Raw genomic sequence first — 25,901 nt, 5'->3', positions numbered from 1 at the left:
GGGCAATATTTCAGTGTAAGGAGATGAAGACTTTTTGAATATTGCAAGTTCAACAATGTTGCCCCATGGGACAGGTAACCACTTCACATGTAACCATGCATTCAACAAACATGTTTGGAAACTCTAAGTACAAAGACAGAGAAGTAGTCCCGGGTCTCCGGGGTCTTCGAATTTCTATGGAGAGACACAAAAGCAGACATAGGATTGGGGAATTGACAGAGGGTGAGATGGAGACACTTAGACGTGTCGGCCTAAAGATAATGGGGACAAGGCATCCCACAGAGGTGGTAACAACTGCGCTGGGTCTTGAAAGACCTTCGGAGTTACCACCAAGTAGGGGAATGAGATGAGGCTGGGTGTTTCAAGTAGAGGAAAAGTGTATGTTCAAGTTTAGAAGTCTTGCAAACAGTTTATTTGATTTGATTTGTTTTGATCATTCTATTTTGTTCTCAAAATTTGAAACTGTTTTCTCCCTCTCACTTGATAAATACATTCTGGAAATTTTATTTTTAAAAATGTGAAATTGGCGTCTTCAGGGCTAGGCAGGGTACACACGGTAAAGACTTTGGGTGGAGTTGGGACTTTGAGGGATTTTAAGCAGAGTGGCTCAATTATTTTCACTATGATAAAGCACTAATAAAACTAGGTTTAAATGCTTGTTACTGCTCTATCTGTATCTTGCCGTGGCTATAGTTAGATATTCATGAACTCCTCATGCGTGGCAGTGAGGAAAATGAATCTGTCTTAAGGGTGGGGGACCATTTTCAGGCCTTTTATCACCATCTGGCACAGCAGTGACGAGCACTTGAACCCAGCCCAGTGGCAGCGGGAAGGGAAAGGCGGGAATATATTCAGGATATTAAGGTGACTGAGAGAGGAGTCCAGGCTACCCTGGACGACTGAGCGGAGGAGACAGCTGAGACGGGGAACCCAGCCCAGACAGAGAGAGTGAGTTCAGTTTGGGTCATTTTGAGTGTGAGGTGACTAAGGGACATCCAGGCGGACATGTCCAGTGAGGAGCTGGTTGTCTGAAGCTCAGGGAGTAGTTCTGGGCTCAAAAGAGAGATTTGGCAACTGTGAGCATGGAAGCCTTAGGACTAGATGAGTTCTTCTAGGGTAAGAGCGAAGAGAGAGAAGAAAAGAAAGATGAGAACAGAACCTTGGGCAGAAAAAAGCCCCCCTCCCCACCCCAACAAACAGAAAACAAAAAGAAACAAGTCTATGAAGGAGACAAGAAAGAGCAGTGAGATTGAGAAGAAAAACAATTATCCAGTGCTAGTGGGCTGTTGTCATTATTTTTTTCCCCTCTGAGGTCTTAATGGCTGTCAAATAATCTTGAAAGCATTCACAAGGAATCCATATGCATATATACATGCTAGATATAATGTCTTTTTTACCAGGAAACATAGTGCCATGTTGGGTATCTTATGTACATTCCAGTGATCGTATGAGATGTCCTGATCACATGTATGTGTATGTATGTGTAAAAACACTCTCTGTTTTTAGAGAATTGGGGAATTTTTATAAAATGAAAGTTCCTGAATGCATTTGTCATGGGAGAGGGAGAAAACTGTTTCAAAATACCAAGAACAAGATCAAAAGACCAAAAAGGAAAATAAAATAACTGTATGCAAAGGAGGGGAATGAAAGTGGCTGAGAGCATTAACTTTTATTTCATATGGAAGGAAGGGTTGAGAATTTTCATCAGAATCTTCCTCCTGAAGTTATAAACATCTTATTTTTAGTCTCATCCTTAGTTCGTTTCTTCATTAAGATGTGTTCTTATCTAAAATGACCTCTTCTTGGTGAGGGTTTAAAAAGAAAGAGAGAGAGAACGATGATGGCCAAGAGGCTGAAGGCCAAGATAACCTTTGTTGAATTTGGTTTAGGACAAATTCAACTGGAGGCAGTCTGTGATTGGATATCAACCACCTGAAAATACAAGGATATTATAGAAACTTCAGGAGTTAATTATCATTATATGTCAGCAAGACCAGGGGCGGAAAGTAGTAGACATTCAGTATAAGAAGAATGTGGGAAACGAAGGGTTAAAATATATCTTTACCCATCAATTTAATACTGACTTCTTCACAGACACACATTTCTGAGGCAGAATCTATATGTGTGGCCATCCCAGAGGCCCAGGAACAAGAAACCAATGTTTCATTCCTTGGAATACTAATTAGCCCACAATCTATAAGATGAAAAACTAGTCTCATTAAAGCAGTAACAAGAGCTTAAACCTAATTTTATTAGTGCTCTTTAATAGTAAAAATACTTTTATCAACTGCAAAACCAGATTCACTTCTAGGACGTCTGTGTGTTCAAGACAATGAGATGTACTCTGGGAACACACCTTGGTGAATGTGCCACATTTTACTCAAATTTATTTCCCAAAATACCACCAAATACCTGGTTGTTTGTTTGTTTGTTTTTATTATTTATGGCTGTGTTGGGTCTTCATTTCTGTGAGAGGGCTTCCTCTAGTTGCGGCAAGCGGGGGCCACTCTTCATCGCGGTGCGCGGGCCTCTCACTGTTGCGGCCTCTCTTGTTGCACAGCACAAGCTCCAGACGCGCAGGCTCGGTAATTGTGGCTCATGGGCCCAGCTGCTCCGCGGCATGTGGGATCTTCCCAGACCAGGACTCTAACCCGTGTCCCCTGCATTGGCAGGCAGATTCTCAACCACTGCGCCACCAGGGAAGCCCTGTTTGTTTGTTTTTGAGGCTACTTCTGTGAAATAGAAATCCAGTCCTAACGTAATATTTTAAAGAAATCAGAGTGCATAGGGCTATTTTTAATGGAAAGAAGTAGTATAATTTGGCTACTTATTCTAAATCTGAGACATCTGGGGTAGTCATGGGTATGTGTGTGATCCGTCAGGGTCAAAGGGGCTCAATGGCTTTATTATGTGAACACTGGGAAAGTTCTAGCTGCGTAATGGTTAGGACAGCAGCGGCAGCAACTGTGCAGTTAAAAAGCCACTGGGGCAAGGAGACTTCCAAGTACACTGATTACACGCATATTTTGTTCAGAGAATAGCCTCTGCAGGCTGAGTGCCTCCTACACTTACATTCTGCCTCTGCCTCTCTCTGGCTGTGTGACCGCAGACAAATCACTTAGCCTCTCTGTGCCTTGATTTTCCTCGCCTGTGAAATAGAGATGAGAATCGAACCTGTCTCATATGAGAATTAAATGATTTAGTAATTGTAAAGCACGGAGAACATTGGCTGGTATATATTAAGCGTTATATAATTGCTTGACAAAAAATAGATTGGTCTGATTAGTTTGATTTTCTTAATCTTCCAGGATATTAGTCTTGCATTAAAAGAGACAAATTTTATTAAGACAAGGATCTATTAAGCCAATGAACAAATAACATGTCCCTAAGAGTCTATGAATTGTTGATTTTTTTCCTCTGGCATGAAAACAGTAACATTTTCATGCAAATACATGTCTGCCATAGATAAATTGGAAAATGCAGTGTTCTTACCAACTGTAAGAATTGCATATCCATAAATTACCTTAGTTAGCAAGATCAAGTCTTCATTAAAATAATGGATCAGAGAAGAAAGAAATGGAATTAAATTTATTTTTAAATCACAGTAAACAGGCGTTCTAGAAAGTATTAACTTTCTGCTTTAAAAATCTTTCATAGAGGGAAATTGATGTCTGTTGAGTGGCTTGATAACAGGGACTCTCGACCCAAACTGTTGTTAAACCCTGGCTCTTCCTCTTCTTAGCTCTGTGAACCAAGCTACATCACTCCTCTGTGCCTCAGTTTTCTCATCTGTACAGTGGGGATGATAATAACTCTACCTACCTTGTGGAATTGTTATGAAGATTAAATGAAAAGATACTTGTAAGGAGCTTAGAACAGTTCTTGTACATGGTCACTGCAATATTCTGAAGTAAATAGCTTACCTTTCTAGGCTGCTCACCTTCTAATTTGCTGAAATAAATTCCCCAAGTGTCTTATAATTCAGATTATGTCCTTTTCAAGTTTTCCAGCCAGCTGTTACTCGTCTGATATGTAATGCCTTATCCTTTAGTTTCCTCTCTTTTTGGTAAATCTCAGTCCAGTGCCTGTGTGAAGCTTGACCTTTTCCTAAATTATTTACACGATGCTTGAGGATATGCTTTTTGGGGCCTGGTGTTCTGTTTGTGCACTGAGAGGGCCTCTTGGACCCTCTGCACAAACCTGCCCACGTGATCCTGGGTAGGAAAGAGCCATGCTCCTTATCATGCACTCTTCTTTAAGAGGATTGAATGGAACTATATATAGACGAAAATATTAGGGATTTAACTCTATTTTGTTCACTAATATAAATCTTCATCCTCTCAAAGCCCATGTTGGCAAAAGCATGATTGTCAATAGATTATTCCCTCAACATCCCCCTGTATCTCCCTTAATTCCACCATCTGGGGGGTACGCATTGTTGACACTGTTCTGCAATCCTTGAGGCCATATGTGCCTTGTGACAGAGTCTGACGCGGACCTGAGATGGGCACTAAGCCCTAGTACTCCCGCTCAAAGCCATGTGTGGTAAACGAGGCATGTGGGGAGTAGGTAAGTGACCCCCCCCCCACCTGGCAGGACTAGTTGTTGGTTGGCAGTTGATCTACAGAGGAGGATTACCTACTGTATTTTGGGTACATATCAGATTTGGGGTTTTTTTTCTGTGCAGTTGTGTAATTAATCTGCTTCCTTTATAAAGTTCCTCATTTTTTTATTAAGAGAACACCTATATTTGGATTTCAGAAAATTGGGGGAGAGAAGGCAGAGGACTGGGTCATTTTGCAGGTTGGAATATTTATTTTAAAGCAGTGGGTGAAGCATGTGTGGAGGCTTCCAAAGTGCCCCTGTCACAGCAAGAGTGCTGAGGCATGTGCTATGCAAAAGCTGGCGGACATCCCTCATCCCGTTTTATTAAAAGTGCATGAAGTGGGGCATAATAGAAACCATGTAGAAGAAAAGCATGTTGAGGGAGGCACGAGGAGGAAGGAAACCAAGGAAGGGAATGTGGGCATGTGTCCGTGGAAGGCTGGCCATGTGAGAACCATGAAGAATGCAGAAATTACTAAATCAGGATTCCTATTTTTTGTAGGTTCATAATCAAGTGTGGGGATTCCGAACAGGTGGAGGAAATAAAAGGTCTATGGAAACACAAAGGAAGTGGAAGTTGGGCAGGGCTAGAGGGAAGTGCCTTTAACAAAGGGATGAGCTTTGGAGGATGATTCAATGGACTCTGTGAAGAGGGAAACCCAAGAGCTTAACATGTGCAGATACAAGCAGGGGTGTTTTATTTGATGAAGAGGTAGAAACTGTGGCTGCCTTTAGCATTCAGTCATAGGTCAGAGGAAAGTTAGGAGAATGGAGTAGGGGCAGACTGGGACGTGTTGAATGTTTTGCTAAAGTATTTGCATTTTATCCTAACACCGACAGGTAATCACTGAGTTTTTAAGGGGAGTCATATACTGAGTACGAAAGACGAGAAAGAACGTCTTGGCCTGTCCTCTTTCCTTAATTTAGTATGTATCAGACTTAGGGTTACTTATTTTTAGCCCCTTTTGCCAGCTCCCCAGCTCTGGTTAAGGCTCTGAGCCTCAGGTCAAGATGTCATCCATGGTCATGTGATGGCACACAGTACTTGCTGGGTCTTCAGTGAGGCACATCCCAGCTGCTCATTAATCAGCCTCTATCCCAATATAACCCTCCAGTGCCCATCTCACATGCTTGAACAGGCAATTATTTATATCCATGCTAAATTTGCTGTATGACAGTCTCTTAATGTGTCGCTTCTTAGAATAATTTTCCTTATAAAAGAAATTTCAATAAGGGTATGCAGAAATTGCTTCTTGGATGTGCTGTCCTTTGCCCTGCCTTGGACTATTTACCACCCAACTAGAATTTTCCTCTCTCTTTATCTTCCACTGTACCTCCCAATGCTGCAGCCACACCACCCCCAAAAGGTAGGTAAAATATATTTCACATTTGGTTTTACATTACTAATATATACCACAAACTTGATACTCTTTTCCAAAGAATTCATTCTTTTTCCTATTCTTTTCTTCTCTTTGGGCTAAGAAAGAGACCTTTCCTAGACCTGTAAGTGGATCCAGAAACAATTACTTTGCCAAGAGGTAAGGTGTCAAGGATCCAGGTTCTGTTTTCCTGCAACTCTTAGTTGTTTCGGCCAGAGGACCAAGAAAAAGCACAAATACAGAGCATATCAGTAAGACCATTTTTCAATTATAAGCTAACTTCTAGGAGTCACTTAGCTCACTCTTATCAGAAATCTTAATTTCCTGGAATTTCTGCACATTTTATCATTTGGTTAAACATCTTATAAGATGATGAGATGCTGCTCTATAATCTTTCAGGTGAACTGATACCTTCATGAAAGGAGGTTAAAGTGAATAAGATTTCACACAAACTAAACCTTGTACTAAATTCAAGATTTGGGGGGAAATTACACATCATATTTGTATTCTGCACAACTCTTTATAGCTACCATTTATTGAGTGCTTATTATATGCCAGGCACTATGCTAAGTGTTTTATGGGAATCTTCTCACTATATCTTTACTCACTTCTACAGATATAAATTACTGTTATTATCATCATAATAATAGAGACTTGGTGACATTAAAGGACTTAGTTGAGAAGGTATAGAGGAAGAATTCTAGCCGCAGTCCTGACTCCTAACCACTTAGTACTCAAGTTTTTATGTGATTCATCACTCGTTCTTAATACACTGAAGTATCAAGTTAAGTGGAGTCCAGAATAACAGGAATCCTCAAATTACCTGAATTTTAATTCCATTAAAAAGAGAGAAAGGGTAGGGGAAGAAAGGCGATAGGAAGTTGTTACTTTATTCCACTCCTATTTAAACCCTGTTAATGGCTTCCCATTTCAGGTAGAATAAAGCCCACACTCCCTAATGTGGTTTACAAAGAATTAGATGATCTGAGGCCTGCCTACTTCTTCAGCCTCATCTTTTACTCATCTCTCCTTGTCCTTGAACTCAAGGTCATATAGATAATGAGTGGCAGAGCTAGGATCCAAACTCAGGCAGAATGGCTCCAGGGCCACGCTCTTAACTACCTTGCTAGTTGGATGTATGGATGGATGAATGGGTAGATGAAGGAATGGGTGGGTGGATGGATGGATGAGTGGATCAGTGCATCAATGGACTGTTGGATGGACAGTTAGGTGGACATGTACATGCGTGGATGGAAGGAAGGAAGGAAGGAAGGAAGGAAGAAAGGAAGGAAGGAAGGGAAGGAAGGAAGGATCTATAAATGAATGAAGGAAGTAAATGAGGGAGGGAGGAAACTAATTTCAAAGAGAATTGTGACTCTTAGAGTTTATATACAACTAGTCAAATCTATTATAGCTTTTCCATCAGCATCTGCAATACTCTTCAGTGAGATCAGGATCCCCATTCACAAAAGTAAATGCACACATATACTCTTTTATCCATCTAACAGGTGAAATTGAACTAAAGTCCAGGTGTGGAGAGGTACCTCTGAACAACATTAGAGTCTGATACCACTTAGGTGATTGGACTAGGATGCCTGCATAGACAGGCTATGTATTTTTGATCCAGCCAGTAAATGTGGCTGCATGAAATGCCAGTCCCTGGCTCCAGAGGTGATAGGCAGGGCAAATACAGCACTACTTCTGAAAGCCCATCAAAATCATCTGCAGTAGTTTTACACTGTCCGAAATGTTGTTCCTTTTTATTTGCTTAGAAAGCTCATATTCTACTTTTTTAACTTAACTTTTTTATGCCAGTGTAACTTAAATAAATAGAAGTGTTCAAATCCTGAAAGCACAACACAGCTCAGTGAATTTTCCAGTCACCAGCTATCCATTTTGCTACTCCTTAGCTCACGATAGAGAGTATTATGCAACCACCAGAGACAATTGTGGGCTGCCCTCCCCCCAATTTCTTCTTGTCTCCAAGAGAACAATACCCTGTTTCCACCACCATCGATAAATTTTCCATTTTGAGCTTTACATAAATAGGACCACATAGTATGTTGTCCTTTGTAGAGGGCTCTGTTTGTTCAACATTGTGTTTTCTATTCATTCATGTTACTGTGTGCAGCATAGTTTTTAAAAATTATTTCTTTGTAGTAATTATGTTGCTATATGAATAAGCTATAATTTATCTAATGTATTGGATGGACATTTTGGTTACTTCAAGATTTTGGCTGTAACAAGTAGTGCCATTATTAACATTCAGGTACCTTTCTTATGTAGCACCTGTGTATGCATTTCTTCTGGGTTTATATCTTTGGGTAGAATTGCTGTGTCATTGGCTATGAATATTTTAGCTTGACTAAATACTGTCAAACTGCTTTTCAAAGTAGTTGAACCAATTTACACTCCTAACAACAGTTTATGAGAATTCCATTTTTTCCACATTCTTATCCACACTTAGTTTTTGTTTTTGTTTTTTTTTAATCTCTTTGTTGTAGCCATTCTGGTGATGTTTGAAAATAATCTCATTGTAGTTTAAATTTGCATTTCCCTGGTGATTAAGAAAGCCAAGCATCTTTTCATGTGTCTATTGGACACTTAGATATCTTATTTTGTGAAGTACCTATTTACATTTTGCCTATTTTTCTACTAGATTGTCTCTCTTTTTATTATTGATTTATAGGGATATTTATATATTATGGATACCAGGTTTTTTTGTCAGGTAATGTTGCACGTTTTTCTCCTACCCTGAAGTTGCCATCCTTTTTGTATCTTTTGATGAACAGAGGTTCTTGATCTTAATATAAGCCAATCACCATTTTCCTTAGGGTTAATGATTTTTTTGGTCCTGCTTAAGAAATCTTTGCTCACCTCTAGGTTATGAATGTATTCTCCTGGATTTTATAGAAGCTTCATTGTTTTTTCTTTCACATTGAGACCTATAATCTACTTAGAGTTGATTTTTGTAGATGGTGTGAGGTAGGGAGTCATAATTCATTTTTTAGATGCATATATAATTGGCTCAGCACAAGTTATTGAAAATTCTTTTCACTGTGGTGTCACCTTTCTCATAAATCTAGTGATTGTAAATAAAAGACTATATATGAGAAACTTAAAAGCTTTTGCACAGCAAAGGAAACCATAAACAAGATGAAAAGACAACCCTCAGAATGGGAAAAAATATTTGCAAATGAAACAACTGACAAAGGATTAATCTCCAAAATTTACAAGCAGCTCATGCAGCTCAATATCAAAAAAACAACAACCCAATCCAAAAATGGGCAGAAGACCTAAATAGACATTTCTCCAAAGAAGATATACAGATTGCCAACAAACACATGAAAGAATGCTCAACATCACTAATCATTAGAGAAATGCAAATCAAAAGTACAATGAGGTATCACCTCACACCAGTCAGAATGGCCATCATCAAAAAATCTACAAACAATAAGTGCTGGAGAGGGTGTGGAGAAAAGGGAACCCTCTTGCACTGTTGGTGGGAATGTAAATTGATACAGCCACTATGGAGAACAGTATGGAGGTTCCTTAAAAAACTAAAAATAGAACTACCATACGACCCAGCAATCCCACTACTGGGCATATACCCTGAGAAAACCATAACTCAAAAAGAGTCATGTACCACAATGTTCATTGCAGCTCTATTTACAATAGCCAGGACATGGAAGCAACCTAAGTGTCCATCAACAGATGAATGGATAAAGAAGATGTGGCACATATATACAATGGAATATTACTCAGCCATAAAAAGAAACGAAACTGAGTTATTTGTAGTGAGGTGGATAGACCTAGAGTCTGTCATATAGAGTGAAGTAAGTCAGAAAGAGTAAAACAAATACTGTATGCTAACGCATGTGTATGGAATCTAAAAAAAAAAAAAAAAAGGTTCTGATGAACCTAGGGGCAGGACAGCAATAAAGACGCAGACATAGAGAATGGACTTGAGGACATGGGGAGGGGGAAGGGTAAGCTGGGACGAAGTGAGAGAGTGGCATGGACATATATATACTACCAAATGTGAAATAGATACCTAGTGGGAAGCAGCCGCATTGCACAGGGAGATCAGCTCAGTGCTTTGTGACCACTTAGAGGGGTGGGATAGGGAGGGTGGGAGGGAGACACAAGAGGGAGAAGATATGGAGATATATGTATATGTATAGATGATTCACTATGTTATAAAGCAGACACTAACACCTATTGTAAAGCAATTATACTCTAATAAAGTGTTTAAAAAAAAAAAAGACTATATCTGAACTCCCTATCCTATTCTATTGTTCTGTTTTTCTATTCCTGGACCAATATCAAGCTGTTTTAATTATTATAGTTTTATAATGTCTTTCTATCCACACATATAATTGCTCCAAATTTGTCATTTTACCTAAGTACCATAATAATTATTTTGCTATTAAAACTGGTAACAACTAGCACTTACTGATGCTTGTTTTATCTCAGTTAATATGTGAATCATGTATCACTTTAGATTTCATCTTAGCAGTAATCTGATAAGATGCATTGCCTTTTTTTATAATGAAAAAATTGAGGCCCAGAGGAAGGGTAAGTTGATAAAGGTCACATTGCTATTGAGTAGTGGCACCAAGATTTGCACCCAGGCTGACCTTGCTCTAGAACCTGCTCTTTTATTAACACGTAACTGTGTGCCTGGGATGTGGCCTCAGGTCATTCTTGGTGAATTGGCTATCTTTTGATGCTAGTGTCTGATTTTCAGTCCTAACACTCGTCGGTATTTTTTTCTCTCTCCATGTCGTTAAAAAAGGCCCAGAAGGAAAGTGAACAATGAAGCATTGGATTAGACGGTGTGTCTTTTTAGTGTCGATTTCATACTATTTTTAGGCATGAGAGAGGAGAGAAAAGAATATCCAGAGTTCTGTTAAACCAGGTTTCAGGAGCTGGGAAGAGATGAGCAGCTTTCAAGCCTCTGATCCCCTGTCCTGAAATAGCAGGGGTGGAAGCTTCTACACTGGCAGGAGCTCAGCAGTGGGGGAACTGCACATTTTGTCCTCACTCTCTTTGCCTTTTCACCTCTCCCACCTACAAAAGGTTCTGAACTTTTAGCATCTTCCTACACAGCACCAAAACTCCAAAACCAAGCTATCAAAGAATAGCCGTTCTAAAAATAGAAACTCAAAGGTCACAAGGGTAAGATTTTTCTGCAAAGGTATAAAGAGACATTGCATCTGAGAATTCATGGGTATATTACCCAGACTGACCCTAGAGCCACAAAGAGTTCTAGTTTGAGTTTCCACGCTGTGGATACCTAGTAAGATTTTACAACCGCTCTGGCAGTTTTCATGTATTAAATGCTTTTGTGTTTATGATTTATCTCCTTCTTCCTGTAGCTCAGAATTTTAAAACAAAATGCCCTTTGTGTTAGGCCAGTGCTTATCTCTCTTTCAAAGTGCACCATTTCCAAAGACTGTTGCAGTTGAAATAGCTCATTATTTCATGGTAAAAATACTCAAAGTTTGCCTAGTACCTCCAAAACATGTGTCCCTGTATTCACTTGCAAATGGATTCACAGTCTCAGTATAACAAGGGTCATCGAAAGCATGGGACAGTGCTTTTCAGCATGTCAAAAATTATATTTGTCTAAGAAAATTCCCGTGAAAGTGCAGAAATTACATGCATTTGCCTGTGTCATCTTGTCATTCTATCTTTAGTCATGTAATTTTCTTATGTAATGGTCTGCATTAGGTGATATTAATAGATTGAAAGGGGCTGAAAACAAATAACAATTTTCTTATGAAAGGAAGAGTAAATACTAGCTCATCAAACATTTTCTAAGCATATCAAATGCCACTTTGATGCCCTAACACCCTAACTGAAATGTGTAGCCATCCTGTCATTCAAGGAAATAATACTTTAGGACATAAGGTTAAATGCAGGTGTAATCTCCAAGTTCTATAATTATTGATGGATATTAGGGACTTAAAAATACATTACGTGGTGTGTGTGTTTGTTTGTATGTGCGTGTGTGTAATGTCTTAGAATCTTAGACTTGGCAGGAACCTTGCCAGCCCATTTACAGGTAAGAAACTTGGAGCCCTGGAGCTGAGGTGACCTTCTAAGGTCACAAGGCAGCACTAGAACCCTTCCTTTGTATGCACCTTTCTTTGTTTACTTGCTGCACTGCAGTAGCCCTTGTTCTTTGAGCCTCCAATGATGATACCTGCCTCACTTCACATTATCCAATGAAAAATGGGAACAAATCTACTTTCTTTTTTTTAAAATTTATTTATTTATTTATTTTTGGCTGTGTTGGGTCTTCGTTTCTGTGCGAGGGCTTTCTCCAGTTGCGGCGAGCGGGGGCCACTCTTCATCGCGGTGCGCGGGCCTCTCACTGTCGCGGCCTCTCCCGTTGCGGAGCACAAGCTCCAGATGCGCAGGCTCAGTAGTTGTGGCTCACGGGCTTAGTTGCTCCGCGGCATGTGGGATCTTCCCAGACCAGGGCTCGAACCCGTGTCCCCTGCGTTGGCAGGCGGATTCTCAACCACTGCGCCACCAGGGAAGCCCACAAATCTACTTTGAAAGGCTAAATGCTACATAAGTGTATAGCATTCTTATTTTTTATTTTTAAAACAAAGGTTTGTGGATTATAGAAGCTTTCAAAGTTGGCCTATTTATAAGTGAATTAGATGTCAGTAAATTAATAAGAACCCATTTTACCCTCAGCCCTGAAAATACCGTAATATTCCAGCCTTAAAAGACCAGTAAGTTGATTCTTTTTTTATAAAAGAGAATCTCGTGTTAAAAATAGTGTGCTTAAAAAAAGTTGGTTTTGAAAAAGTCTTGCTATTTTTGTCCCATTGAAAACTTCTCTTTAAATTTCATGTATAAAAATCATTGCCTACAAATTCAACAGTTTTTTTCCTCAAAAAGTGTTTTTATCTTCCTTAAAAAGCAGTAGTAAACCTCCCCCTCTCTGTTTTTATCTGTTTGTTTAAACCTCTGAATTAAGGACCCTGTTCATGAGAGTCAGGCCATCCCTGTGAGCTGATACAAGCTCACGTTTATCACTGGGATGGCCTGGGCCAGGGTCCACTTGCTATATGATGAGAAGCATCATAATCCTGTTGGCTCACACTTGCATTGAGCTTACTCCCTGTAGGCACTGTTCCCTTTTAATCCCCACAGCCACCTGATGAAGTTTATACCACTGTTGCCCCCAGTTTACAGATGAGAACACTGAGACACTGACAGATGAAATGACTTGCCGAGGTGACTCAGCAATAGGCAAAAGAACCAGGATTTGAACCGCAGCAGCCTGGCTCCCGGCATCTTTGCCCCTTTTCCACCATCATGAACTCTTGGGCGAGCTATTTTGCCTTTCTCACTACTCTTACCTGCAGAATAAAAGAGGGAAACAAATCAGATATTCTGGACCAGTCCTTCCTGCTCGATCATCCTCAATCCTGAATATCTGCAATTTGAATGTTTTTGAGGAAAACATTAATACTTATCACTTTTTATTTATTAAGTATGAATACTTTTTCCTTGCCTCTAATACAGGAACATCCTTTTAAGGATGTAAAATCCCAAAACATATCAGTCTTTTCATTGTTTCTTTTGTAACATGTCAAGGAACAAATTGTTTTGATTTGCTGTTTGCCCATTCCTTATCCCAAGGGATGAGTCTCAAAGAATCTTAGGATGATGGCAAAGCCGTCCTCATGTGGAGGTTGAAAACACTGGCTCTGGTGTAGAATGTTGGGTGTGATTCCTGGTCCTGTCACTGCAACAATGATGGACTTTGGAGCCAAGTCGACCTGAGTTTGAATCCCAGCTCTGCCACTTGAAAGCCATGTGACCTTGAACAATTTTCTAACTCTCCTATTTCTAATTTTATAAAAAGAAATTGATGTTGTCTTCCTAGGGGCTTGATGTAATAAGTAACAGTAATGGTGCCTGGCATGTGGCTGGTGACAGTGGCAAGGCCATTGTTGGTACTGTCACATGGCCAGGTGTTGTCCCTCAACAGGTGCTGGCTGTGCACTTATTGTGAGCCCCACTGGACTGCAGGTCAGGATGCTGGTTTCTGTTGAAGGAGGAATCCAAGGAGATCTAGGAGTGTGGGTGGAGAAATTAACTTTCAAAGTAGCAATCACAAGGAAATGCCCTGAGCTCTTGATATCAACTAAGGCAGGAAGCTGCTGCTGTGTCAACTAAACCGCGGGTTTCCAATGCTCGTTTGGAGCCACCTAAAAAAAGGCTCATGATGGAAGGCTTAATTTCTCCAAGTTTCACCTGTCTTATATATACAATGAGGTTAAGCATCATGCCTACCTCCTGGGTTGCTGTGAAGATAACGTCTGTAGAGCCCTTGGTGAGTTATACACAATCTTCTGTCCGTGCCCCCCCCCCATCCCTATTATTAACGATGTTGTTTCCCTCCCTCTTCACCCAAACAAGAGATGGGCTTGTTGGGCTCAGTTTTGTTTGGCTAGCTCAGCTCCAGTAGTCCCCTAAAACTTTAACTAGGGCATAAAGTACACATATAATCTCACACTAGCCCCCCAAAAGATACTGCCATAATGTGATTAATAATGAGGTTTTGTATGGCGATAGTGGTTTAAAGTGCTTCTGTAGACTGGTAAATTTTATTGCTTCAATGCTTATGAAAGTGACAGCTCATTGCCTAGGGCAGCAAACACATAATCCTGTGTTTACTTTTCAAGTTCCTTAAATAGCTTTGTGTATCGGGTCAGAACTTCACTTTTGCCATCTCTACTGGTAATGAGCTGGAGTGGGATGACTTATATGTTCTTGCCTCTAATTTCTGAGATGTAACAGGCTTGACTAAGAATTGGAGGAATCAAAAAACAGCCTATGTTCCTGGAAACAATATGCTGGGCCGACATTCATTGTTATCACCACCGGCTTGCTCCAACTTTTATCCTTTCACAGCACTTTCCTGTGAATCGTGTCATTTGAGCCTCTTCATAGCCTATGGGGAAGGCAAAGGAGATTTCATTTCCATTTTTTAGTTTAGAAAATCAAGGCTTAGAAAGGTGAAGTGACTAGCTTCTTATTGTCATGGGCTGGACTTGATCTCAAACCTTCTGCCCTCAGACCCAAACCTTTTCTGCATGACTGCAAGCTGCTGCTAGCCTATGCCCTTACCTTCTCTGGAAGAAAACAGCATTTACTATGATAAAGTGTGAAGATAGAAGAGGATTGTGTATAAGTGTGTCCCTACCAAAGCAGAGCATGTCCTCTTAGGTTTGATCAGGGTTCACTCACCACGGGCCTTCACCCGAGGATCCTCTCTAAGTAGAATTCATGTTCAGCTACATGGTGGGCACCAGGGTCTTCCCCAAGTACAGAAGTTCTCTGCTGTAAACACTACTCCCGCCCCACTCCATCCTCCTCTCCAGGGCTTCCAGAGCTTAAAATTCTATCATTTGGGGTCTTGAAGACGAATTGGTCTTTAAATAGATTCCAATTAAAATCAGAATTCTTTCACTGTAAGTAACAGCTTATATTTAAAGAAAAAAAATTTAGAATCTTGTTTTGGAGGGTCACAAAGCCTACTTCCTTGGGCTCCAGTGTCCTCATCCCTTAAGACATGAACAGTAAGACGCGTTCTAAAGATCAAATGAATGTACGTAAAAGGGCTATAAAAATGTCAGCTTGACAGAGAGCTGAGAAGGAAGGGGCTGGTGTACTGGTCTGGGAAGGAGGAGAGAGGTAGCCATACCTAGAACTCAGAGCACTGGGTCTGACCATTACAAAGGAAGCTTTGTAATGGGGTGGCTTGAAGGCAGTCTGACTGACTTCAGGGTTTGGTCCAGGACTGAACCAGTTGCAGCCTTCAAAGCCATTTGGGTTGCTTTGACCTCCAGCCATCTGTGTCTGAGAATGTAAAACAAATGGTTAATGGTGTCTGAGGTTACTGATCTCAAATATCCCCTACTTAATGCCATAAGAGGAAAAAGAGCCCCCTGGAGAAATAATCAAGGATGCTATTTTCAAAGTTGCAATTAATTGTGTATTTGGGAAAACTCATCTTCTGCCAGTAATTCTATTGAGAAATAGGAAATTAAGGGTGATGGAGGAGCTGTGACTGACAGGGCAGTTTGAATAACCTTTATAAGGTCAAGAAGGCAGATGCAGAGCCCATATTCAACACCAGGGATCCTGGACCAAAGCCATAATGATCATATCATGGAGTGAGTTAGGAGCTCACTTCCTGCAGTCAAAATATGCGCCTAAGGGTAGGTCTGACCGTCTGACCTTAAACTGTGAAGTTTCACGGTGACTACCCTTTGGTTGCCTTTTCAAAATGCCTTTTTTTTTCCACTGTGGCTTGAGCCAAATATGCCTCTCGTCACCTCCCTTTGGAGCATGTGTCTGTATCCTCTCATTTCCCTTCTCAGACTTCCTCCCTTCTTTCCCTCCTCTTTCCTCCAGCTAGTGAGACCTGCAACGATTTCCACCCGATGTTCTTCACCCACGACAGATCCTTCGAGGAGTTTTTCTGCATCTGTATCCAGCTCCTGAACAAGACATGGAAGGAAATGAGGGCAACCTCTGAAGACTTCAACAAGGTAAGGAGAATCTGAAGCAGAGACAGAAGCTGCCTGTGTCCCCGGTGGAGGCCCACCCACCTTTGCATGGTCCCTTCGCTGGGTGTGGGAGGAGAATGAGGACGACTGTGATTTGAGGTGACGTTAAGGATGGAGAAAGAAAGGCATACCTGTACAGACGGGAAGCTGTGTGCCAGCGATGCTCTTATCTCTCTAGGGATAAGCTTGGAGCAGCTTTGTTCCTTTTGGCTTACTAAGCAGGGGCCACCAGCAGAGACCCTTTCTTGAGAAATATTGAAAAGATGAACTTTTTCCTCTAAAGGCCTTGGTCCGGGATGCCTTGTTATTACAGATCTAGTGGGGAAAATGCCTCCACTCCACCTGTGCAGGTGGCTGCCAGGGAGAGAATGAGATGAGGAAGTCTGCTGTGGTCACTTGGCTTCTTTGTGGGTTATGGCTGTGTTGAGATAACTGCCCTTTGCTCTGTCACAACGAGTATTAAAACGCAAGACCTCTTTCAGGGAGTTGAGTAAGTTTATATGGAACACGTCCTGGTTTACAGAAAGCATTTGGTTTTTTTGAAGAGTGTGAATTTCACATTCCTGTTTGTGAGTGAATGTTGGGTGGAGAGAAGAGTGCTGACCAACTTAAAGGAAGCGGAAGCACCGTGTACACTTTTCAAGATAAACAAAATCTTTATCCTTAGATCAAAGCCTTGTTAGCAATCGTGACATGGCTAGTAATAACTGATGGTTGGGACAGGTATGCTTAGGTCTTTAATCATTCTGGTTTGCTACTGTATGTGACTCTGGGTTTGGTTGGCCCCATCACCCATGCCTGCTGACCTGGTACTGGAGACATAACTGTTTCTAAGAGTCTAAGTGTCTGGTCTCACAGTCATCCCGTGGGACCTTCATGGGTTTGTGCTTGGGGCATAATATGATATCTGAATTCCAGCATCATTTGATGTTCTTGTTGGTCTTTGCCTCCCAGTCCTCTTTTTTCTGAACTTATATCTGGTCCTTCTTTTCCACCATATTTCTGGTCCATGGCATCTTGAACCAATATTGGTTAAAAAGAAAGAACACTGGGAAGAGGACACTCTTCCCCAAGGCTAGAACCTGACAGTCTCCATCAGTATGATGATCTTACCTGCAGCTGTAGCAGAGAACGCCACTCCATCCCAGTCATCCTGAGCCACCTATTCAGTTCCTTTCTTTTCTGTTTTTGTGAATCTGTTGCATGTTTTTCATTTGTGGTTACCATGGTTTTCGAGTATCATAACCGTATCGACTTGCTTTAGGCTGTAAGTTCAAACACATTCTAAAAGATCTACATTTTTTACTCCCCTCCCCGACAATCTGTGATTTTGATGCCCTATTTTACATCTTCATGTTTATCCTAGTGCTGTTCATTGTGGTTATAATCACTTTTACAACATTTTTTCATTGTTTTTTACTCTGTGTACTGGCCTAAGTGACCTTCAGTCCTTTTATATATTTGTCTGGGCCATCTATTTAACTCATTGAAATAGGCCCCAGGGACTCCCATCTGTGGAAAACACCGATCTGTAAATTGCATGCTAGAGCTGCAAGTGTCTGAGCAACTATAGCCAAGGACAGCCATGATTCAGGAGGGGAGGTGGAGGAAAGCAGCCCATTAATTCCCTTATGATTGTTAACTGCAGCCTCCTAAGTGTACTTCCCTTGATTATGAGGGACTTTGCAGTTCAGGTGCAATTATCCTTGGGAGAGAGGGAAGAAGGAGCACAGAGACCTTTGTTCAATCAGGCCAAAAAAAAAAAGGGGGAAAGTTAAATCAGTAGTCTCTGAAATTGCTATGGCCACGTTGCTTCTGGATCAGTTCAACTCTTCCTGTACTGCACTGTTTCTGAAAGCCATCCAGTCCTCAGCTCTTGTGTCCTGGGACACTTATTCCTCCAAGAGAAGGAGACTTCACTGACTCTCATGTGTTCTGGCACTGAGCTATCCATCTGCTGAGGGCATTTCATTCATCCCGCTTCTCCAGAATTACAGAAATCTGCATTTCTGTAAATGATAAAATCAAATATGATTGCTGTTGATCTATGCACAGATAAGGTATATAGAAAACATTACCAAATCCCTGCAAAGGAATGGCTCAAGGGAATGAGTACTTAGACACTTAGTTTCTGTAGAACTTACAAGTTTAGGACATGAAGCCCCAAGAATACATACACTGTTAGCAAAGGAAACCAGAGGCCTCAGTCTGGAGTTGCTGAGAGGGGCTTCAGGGAGGAGGCGAGCATGGCTCTCAGGTCCGTGTTATTCATGGTGGCTGTGTGCTCGGGTTGGTGGAGATGATGTTCTCATTGCGCCGGGTGAGGTCCTGCTAGGTGGTGGCAAGCCCCCCAAAGGGTCATGCTGAAACCTTTTTGTGATTAACTTATATGGCTGCAAAAACTTCCTGCAGCAAGATCTAAGAGCCAGGTTCCAGTACAGTTTCTTACTGTGGCCCTAGTGCCATCTTTTTGCATTGGGCAATTGTAAACTAGCTGTGATGTTACACAGCTGCTGCCAAGTAGGGATGGTAGTTTATGGCCGTGGGCAGGCAGCTGGAGGCCTGAGAGGCAGAGGGTCCCACTCCACATGTCCATTCGTTGGTTAAGAATGGATATCAGAGGAGGATCAGGGATGGGTATGACAAGGCATTTCAATTTTCTACATTAACTATGTTTGCTTTTCTCTTTCTAATACTATGCATGCCTTACTTTTGTAACCAGAAAAGTTTATCAGTGATATACTTTTTTTTTAATTAATTAATTAATTATTTTTTTTATTTGTGGCTGTGTTGGGTCTTCGTTTCTGTGCGAGGGCTTTCTCTAGTTGCGGCAAGTGGGGGCCACTCTTCATCGCGGTGCGCGGGCCTCTCACCATCGCGGCCTCTCTTGTTGCGGAGCACAGGCTCCAGACGCGCAGGCTCAGTAGTTGTGGCTCACAGGCCTAGTTGCTCCGCGGCATGTGGGATCCTCCCAGACCAGGGCTCGAACCCGTGTCCCCTGAATTGGCAGGCAGACTCTCAACCACTGCGCCACCAGGGAAGCCCCAGTGATATACTTTTTATCACGTGTATTATTACTTTCCTAATACTGCTGGAACATATTGCCACAAACTTAGTGGTGTGAACAATACAAATTTATTATCTTACAGTTCCATAATTCAGAAGCCAAAAATGGGTCTCCCAGGGCTAAAATCAAGGTGTCAGCAGAGCTATGTTCCTTTCTGGAGGCTCTTGGGGAGAATTCATTTCATTGCCTGTTCCAGGTTCTGGAAACTGCCTGCATTCCTTGTCTCAATGGCCCTCTTTGTCCATCTTCAAAACCAGCAACTACAGGTTCAGTCGTTGCCACGTCACTTATCACTCTGATCCCCCTTCTGCTTCCATCTTTCACTTGTAAGGACCCCTGTGATTACATTGGACCACCTGGATAATCCAGGGTAATCTTTCCTATTTTAAGGTCAGTTGATTAGCAACCTCAATTTCACCTGCAACCTAAATTCCCTTTTGTCATAAAAGGAAATATATTTTGCCATAAAAGGAAATACATTCACAGATTATGGGGATTCAAATATGGACATCAATGGGGAGCCATTATTCTGCTTACCATAATGTGTATTTAAGTTGTAAGTACATTAGATTTGTAGCTGTGGGTATCAATTTAAATTAATGAAACATGGACAGATGAGCTTTTTTGTTGTTGTTCTTTTGGCTGGTAGACTAGCATAATACCTGTTGCAGAGTTCTGCTAGTGGTTGCTCAAATTCAGATATAATTATGTCCTTTTTCTTTTATTTCTCTTTTTTGTCTCTTTGGCCTTAACAACAACAACAAAAAGGACCCTGTGTGAGTTCCTCTAGTTCGATGTGAAGAATGTCTTCTCTGATTTTTTCCTGCTGCCTATCAGCCACCTTTTGCTTTACCAGATAATAAACTGGGAAAGAGAGAAAAGCTGAAATTTTAATCAGCTCACTTTTCTTCTTGTTATTAACTTGGTAGCAGAAGAGATTGAATTTAGGAACAAATGTGGGTTTGGTGTTACTGGTAGATTTAACGTTTTTCTTGTTTCCTAAGATTGTCCAAATGGGAATTCAGAAGTATCTTAAAAGAGGCCAACATGAGACACAGTTTCTTCGAACTTTTCTTGGACATCTTTTCAGGCTTTCACCACTTTGAATGGAAGCATAGATGGTGGATTTAATTGTTGACCTGAGACCCAGGGTTCTGTAAGAAAGGCTTAGCTATCTGCCTTCTTTAGCTCATTACTGGAGAAGCAGTATCCCTCTCTAAAATTGTGATTTTTTTCCAACAAACAATATCAGATTCCAGCAGAGACAGGAATCTCTTCTACAACCCACCTTGGTGGGGACACTAGTTGGTAGTTACCTAGTGCTTGGTAGTTAATGCTGCTGCTGGAAGTGAGTGTTTAGAAAAGCAGCTGTCTTTCCTGCTCCTCCAGACCTGGGAAGCACCAGATGTGATGTTTTTTATTTATTTAAGAGAAGTAGAATTAGAGAGTGGTTAAAATATTTATTCTTTGAAAGGTATTTTCTTACAGTTTCTCAATATAGTAGTTTCTGCAGAGTAATCCGTTGATTCAGGCCATTGAGTTTGTATTCTGTGTTTTTGACTTTTATTACCAATATTTCAGAGCATGCATTATTCATTGTCATAGGAAGAGCTAAACCAGAGCTGGATACCTTGGCACGCAAGTGGCCCCATAATTATTTCATTGAAGCCTTTATTTATTTATTTTTAGCATCTTTATTGGAGTATAATTGCTTTACAATGGTGTGTTAGTTTCGGCTTTATAACATAATGAATCAGCTACACATATACATATATCCCCATATCTCCTCCCTCTCGCGTCTCCCTCCCACCCTCCCTATCCCACCCCTCTAGGTGATCACAAAGCACCGAGCTGATCTCCCTGTGCTATGTGGCTGCTTCCCACTAGCTATCTAGTTTACATTTGGTAGTGTTTATATGTCCATGCCACTCTCTCACTTCGTCCCAGCTTACCCTTCCCCCTCCCCATGTCCTCGAGTCATTCTCTATGACTGCGGCTTTATTGCTGTCCTGCCCCTAGGTTCATGAGACCCACTTTTTTTTTTTAGATTCCATATATATGTGTTAGCATACGGTATTTGTTTTACTCTTTCTGACTTACTTCACTCTGTAACAGACTCTAGGTCCATCCAACTCACTACAAATAATTCAATTTCGTTTCTTTTTATGGCTGAGTAGTATTCCATTGTATATATGTGTCACATCTTCTTTATCCATTCATCTGTCGATGGACACTTAGGTTGTTTCCATATCCTGGCTATTGTAAATAGTGCTGCAATAAACATTGTGGTACATGACTCATTTTGAATTATGGTTTTCTCAGGGTGTATGCTCAGTAGTGGGTTTGCTGGGTCGTATGGTAGTTCTATATTTAGATTTTTAAGGAACCTCCATACTGTTCTCCATAGTGGCTATATCAATTTACATTCCCACCTACAGTGCAAGAGGGTTCCCTTTTCTCCACACCCTCTCCAGCATTTGTTGTTTGTAGATTTTTTGATGATTGCCATTCTGACTGGTGTGAGGTGATACCTCATTGTAGTTTTGATTTGCATTTCTCTAATGATTAGTGATGTTGAGCATCCTTTCATATGTTTGTTGGCAATCTTTGTATCTTCTTTGGAGAAATGTCTATTTAGGTCTTCTGCCCATTTTTGGATTGGGTTGTTTGTTTATTTGATATTGAGCTGCATGAGCTGCTTATAAATTTTGGAGATTAATCCTTTGTCAGTTGCTTCATTTGCAAATATTTTCTCCCATTCTGAGGGTTGTCTTTTCACCTTGTTTATGGTTTCCTATGCTGTGCAAAAGCTTTTAAGTTTCATTAGGTCCCATTTGTTTATTTTTGTTTTTATTTCCCTTTCTCTAGGAGGTGGGTCAAAAAGGATCTTGCTGTGATTTATGTCATAGAGTGTTCTGCCTATGTTTTCTGCTAAGAGTTTTTTTTTTTTCCTCTAAGAGTTTTATAGTATAGTGTCTGGCCTTACATTTAGGTCTTTAATCCATTTTGAGTTTATTTTTGTATATGGTGTTAGGGAGTGTTCTAATTTCATTTTTTTTACATGTAGCTGTCCAGTTTTCCCAGCACCACTTATTAAAGAGGCTGTCTTTTCTCCATTATATATTCTCCTTTATCAAAGATAAGGTGACCATATGTGCGTGGGTTTATCTCTGGGCTTTCTATCCTGTTCCACTGATATATATTTCTGTTTTTCTGCCAGTACCATACTGTCTTGATTACTGTAGCTTTGTAGAATAGTCTGAAGTCTGGGAGCCTGATTCCTCCAGCTCCGTTTTCCTTTCTCAAGATTGCTTTGGCTATTCAGGGTGTTTTGTGTTTCCATACAAATTGTGAAACATTTTGTTCTAGTTCTGTGAAAAATGCCATTCGTAGTTTGATAGGGATTGCATTGAATCTGTAGATTGCTTTGTGTAGTAGAGTCATTTTCACAATGTTGATTCTTCCAATCCAAGAACATGGTATATCTCTCTATCTGTTTGTATCATCTTTCATATCTTTCATCAGTGTCTTATAGTTTTCTGAATACAGGTCTTTTGTCTCCTTAGGTGGGTTTATTCCTAGGTATTTTATTCTTTTTGTTGCAGTGGTAAATGGCAGTGTTTCCTTAATTTCTCTTTCAGATTTTTCATCATTAGTGTATAGGAATGCAAGAGATTTCTGTGCATTAATTTTGTATCCTGCTACTTTACCAAATTCATTGATTAGCTCTAGTAGTTTTCTGGTAGCATCTTTAGGATTCTCTATGTATAGTATCATGTCACCTGCAAACAGTGACAGCTTTACTTCTTTTCCAATTTGGATTCCTTTTATTTCTTTTTCTTCTCTGATTGCTGGGGCTAAAACTTCCAAAACTATGTTGAACAATAGTGGTGAGAGTGGACAGCCTTGTCTCGTTCCTGATCTTAAAGGAAATGGTTTCAGTTTTTCACCATTGAGAATGATGTTGGCTGTGGGTTTGTCATATATGGCCTTTATTATGTTGAGGTAAGTTCCCTCTATGCCTACTTTGTGGAGTGTTTTAATCATAAATGGGTGTTGAATTTTGTTGAAAGCTTTTTCTGCATCTATTGAGATGATCATATGGTTTTTCTCCTTCATTGGTTAATATGGTTTATCACGTTGATTGATTTGCATATATTGAAGAATCCTTGCATTCCTGGGATAAATGCCACTTGATTATGGTGTATGATCCTTTTAATGTGCTGTTGGATTCTGTTTGCTAGTATTTGTTGAGGAGTTTTGCATCTATGTTCATCAGTGATATTGACCTGTAGTTTTCTTTCTTTGTGACATCTTTGTCTGGTTTTGGTACCAGGATGATGGTGGCCTCGTAGAATGAGTAGGGGAGTGTTCCTCCCTCTGCTATATTTTGGAAGAGTTTGAGAAGGATAGGTGTTAGCTCTTCTCTAAATATTTGAGAGAATTTGCCTGTGAAGCCATCTGGTCCTGGGCTTTTGTTTGTTGAAAGATTTTAATTCACAGTCTCAATTTCAGTGCTTGTGATTGGTCTGTTTATATTTTCTATTTCTTCTTGGTTCAGTCTCGGAAGGTTATGCTTTTCTAAGAATTTGTCCATTTCTTCCAGGTTGTCCATTTTATTGGCATATGGTTTCTTCTAGCAATTTCTCATGATCCTTTGTATTTCTGCGGTGTCAGTTGTTACTTCTCCTTTTTCATTTCTAATTCTATTGATTTGAATCTTCTCCCTTTTTTTCTTGATGGGTCTAGCTAGTGGTTTATCAATTTTGTTTATCTTCTCAGAGAAACAGCTTTTAGTTTTACTGATCTTTGCTATTGTTTCCTTCAATTTCTTTTTCATTTGTTTCTGATCTGATCTTTATGATTTCTTTCCTTCTGCTAACTTTGGGGGCTTTTTTGTTCTTCTTGCTTTAGGTGTAAAGTTACGTTGTTTATTTGAGATGTTTCTTGTTTCTTGAGGTAGGATTGTTTTGCTATAAACTTCCCTCTTAGAACTGCTTTTGCTACATCTCATAGGTTTTGGGTTGTCATGTTTTCATTGTCATTTGTTTCTAGGTATTTTTTGATTTCCTCTTTGATTTCTTCAGTGATCTCTTGGTTATTAAGTAGTGTATTGTTTAGCCTCCATGTGTTTGTATTTTTTACAGATTTTTTCCTGTTATTGATATCTAGTCTCATAGTGTTGTGGTCAGAAAACATACTTGATATGCTTTCAATTTTCTTAAATTTACCAAGACTCTGTTTGTGAGCCAAGATATGATCTATCCTGGAGAAAGTTCCATGAGCACTTGAGAAGAAAGTGTAATCTGCTGTTTTTGGATGGAATGTCCTATAAATATCAATTAAGTCCATCTTGTTTAATGTGTCATTTAAAGCTTGTGTTTCCTTATTTATTTTCATTTTGGATGATCTGTCCATTGGTGAAAGTGGGGTGTTAAAGTCCCCTATTATGATTGTGTTACTGTCGATTTCCCCTTTTATGGCTGTTAGCATTTGCCTTATGTATTGAGGTGCTCCTATGTTGGGTGCATAAATATTTACAATTGTTACATCTTCTTCTTGGATTGATCCCTTGATCATTATGTAGTGTCCTTTGTCTCTTGTAATAGTCTTTATTTTAAAGTCTATTTGGTCTGATATAAGAATTGCTACTCCAGCTTTCTTTGGATTTCCATTTGCATGGAATATCTTTTTCCATCCCCTCACTTTCAGTCTGTATGTGTCCCTAGGTCTGAAGTGTGTCTCTTGTAGACAGCATATGTATGGGTCTTGTTTTTGTATCCATTCAGCCAGTCTATGTCTTTTGGTTGGTGCATTTCATCCATTTACATTTAAGGTAGTTATCGATATGTGTGTTCCTATTACCGTTTTCTTAATTGTTTTGGATTTGTTATTGTAGGTCTTTTCCTTCTTTTGTGTTTCCTGCCTAGAGAAGTTCCTTTAGCATTTGTTGTAGAGTTGGTTTTGTGGTGCTGAATTCTGTTAGCTGTTGCTTGTCTGTAAAGGTTTTAATTTCTTTGTCAAATCTGAATGAGATCCTTGCTGGATAGAGTAATCTTGGTTGTAGGTTTTTCCCTTTCATCACTTGAAATATGTCCTGCCACACCCTCTGGCTTGCAGAGTTTCTGCTGAAAGATCAGCTGTTAACTTCATGGGGATTCCCTTGTATGTTATTTTTTGTTTTTCCCTTGCTGCTTTTAATATTTTTTGTTTGTATTTAATTTTTGTTAGTTTGATTAATGT

The 25,901-nt window shown here is 40.2% G+C and overlaps 1 protein-coding gene across 10 annotated transcripts in view; it reads left to right on the top strand.

The window, feature by feature from the left end:
• ELMO1 (engulfment and cell motility 1) overlaps positions 1 to 25,901 on the top strand; it is a 552,023-nt gene that overhangs the window by 359,393 nt on the left and 166,729 nt on the right. For all 10 annotated transcript variants that reach the window (XM_082399508.1, XM_082399510.1, XM_082399509.1 and 7 more), the window contains one exon: positions 16,437 to 16,573. In XM_082399508.1, the coding sequence (XP_082255634.1) occupies positions 16,437 to 16,573 (137 nt within the window). The remainder of the gene's footprint in view (positions 1 to 16,436; positions 16,574 to 25,901) is intronic.

Source organism: Balaenoptera borealis (assembly GCF_965194805.1).
Source record: "Balaenoptera borealis genome assembly, chromosome: 7".
Taxonomy (NCBI): domain Eukaryota; kingdom Metazoa; phylum Chordata; class Mammalia; order Artiodactyla; family Balaenopteridae; genus Balaenoptera; species Balaenoptera borealis.
This window is presented reverse-complemented; position numbering and strand designations above follow the sequence as displayed.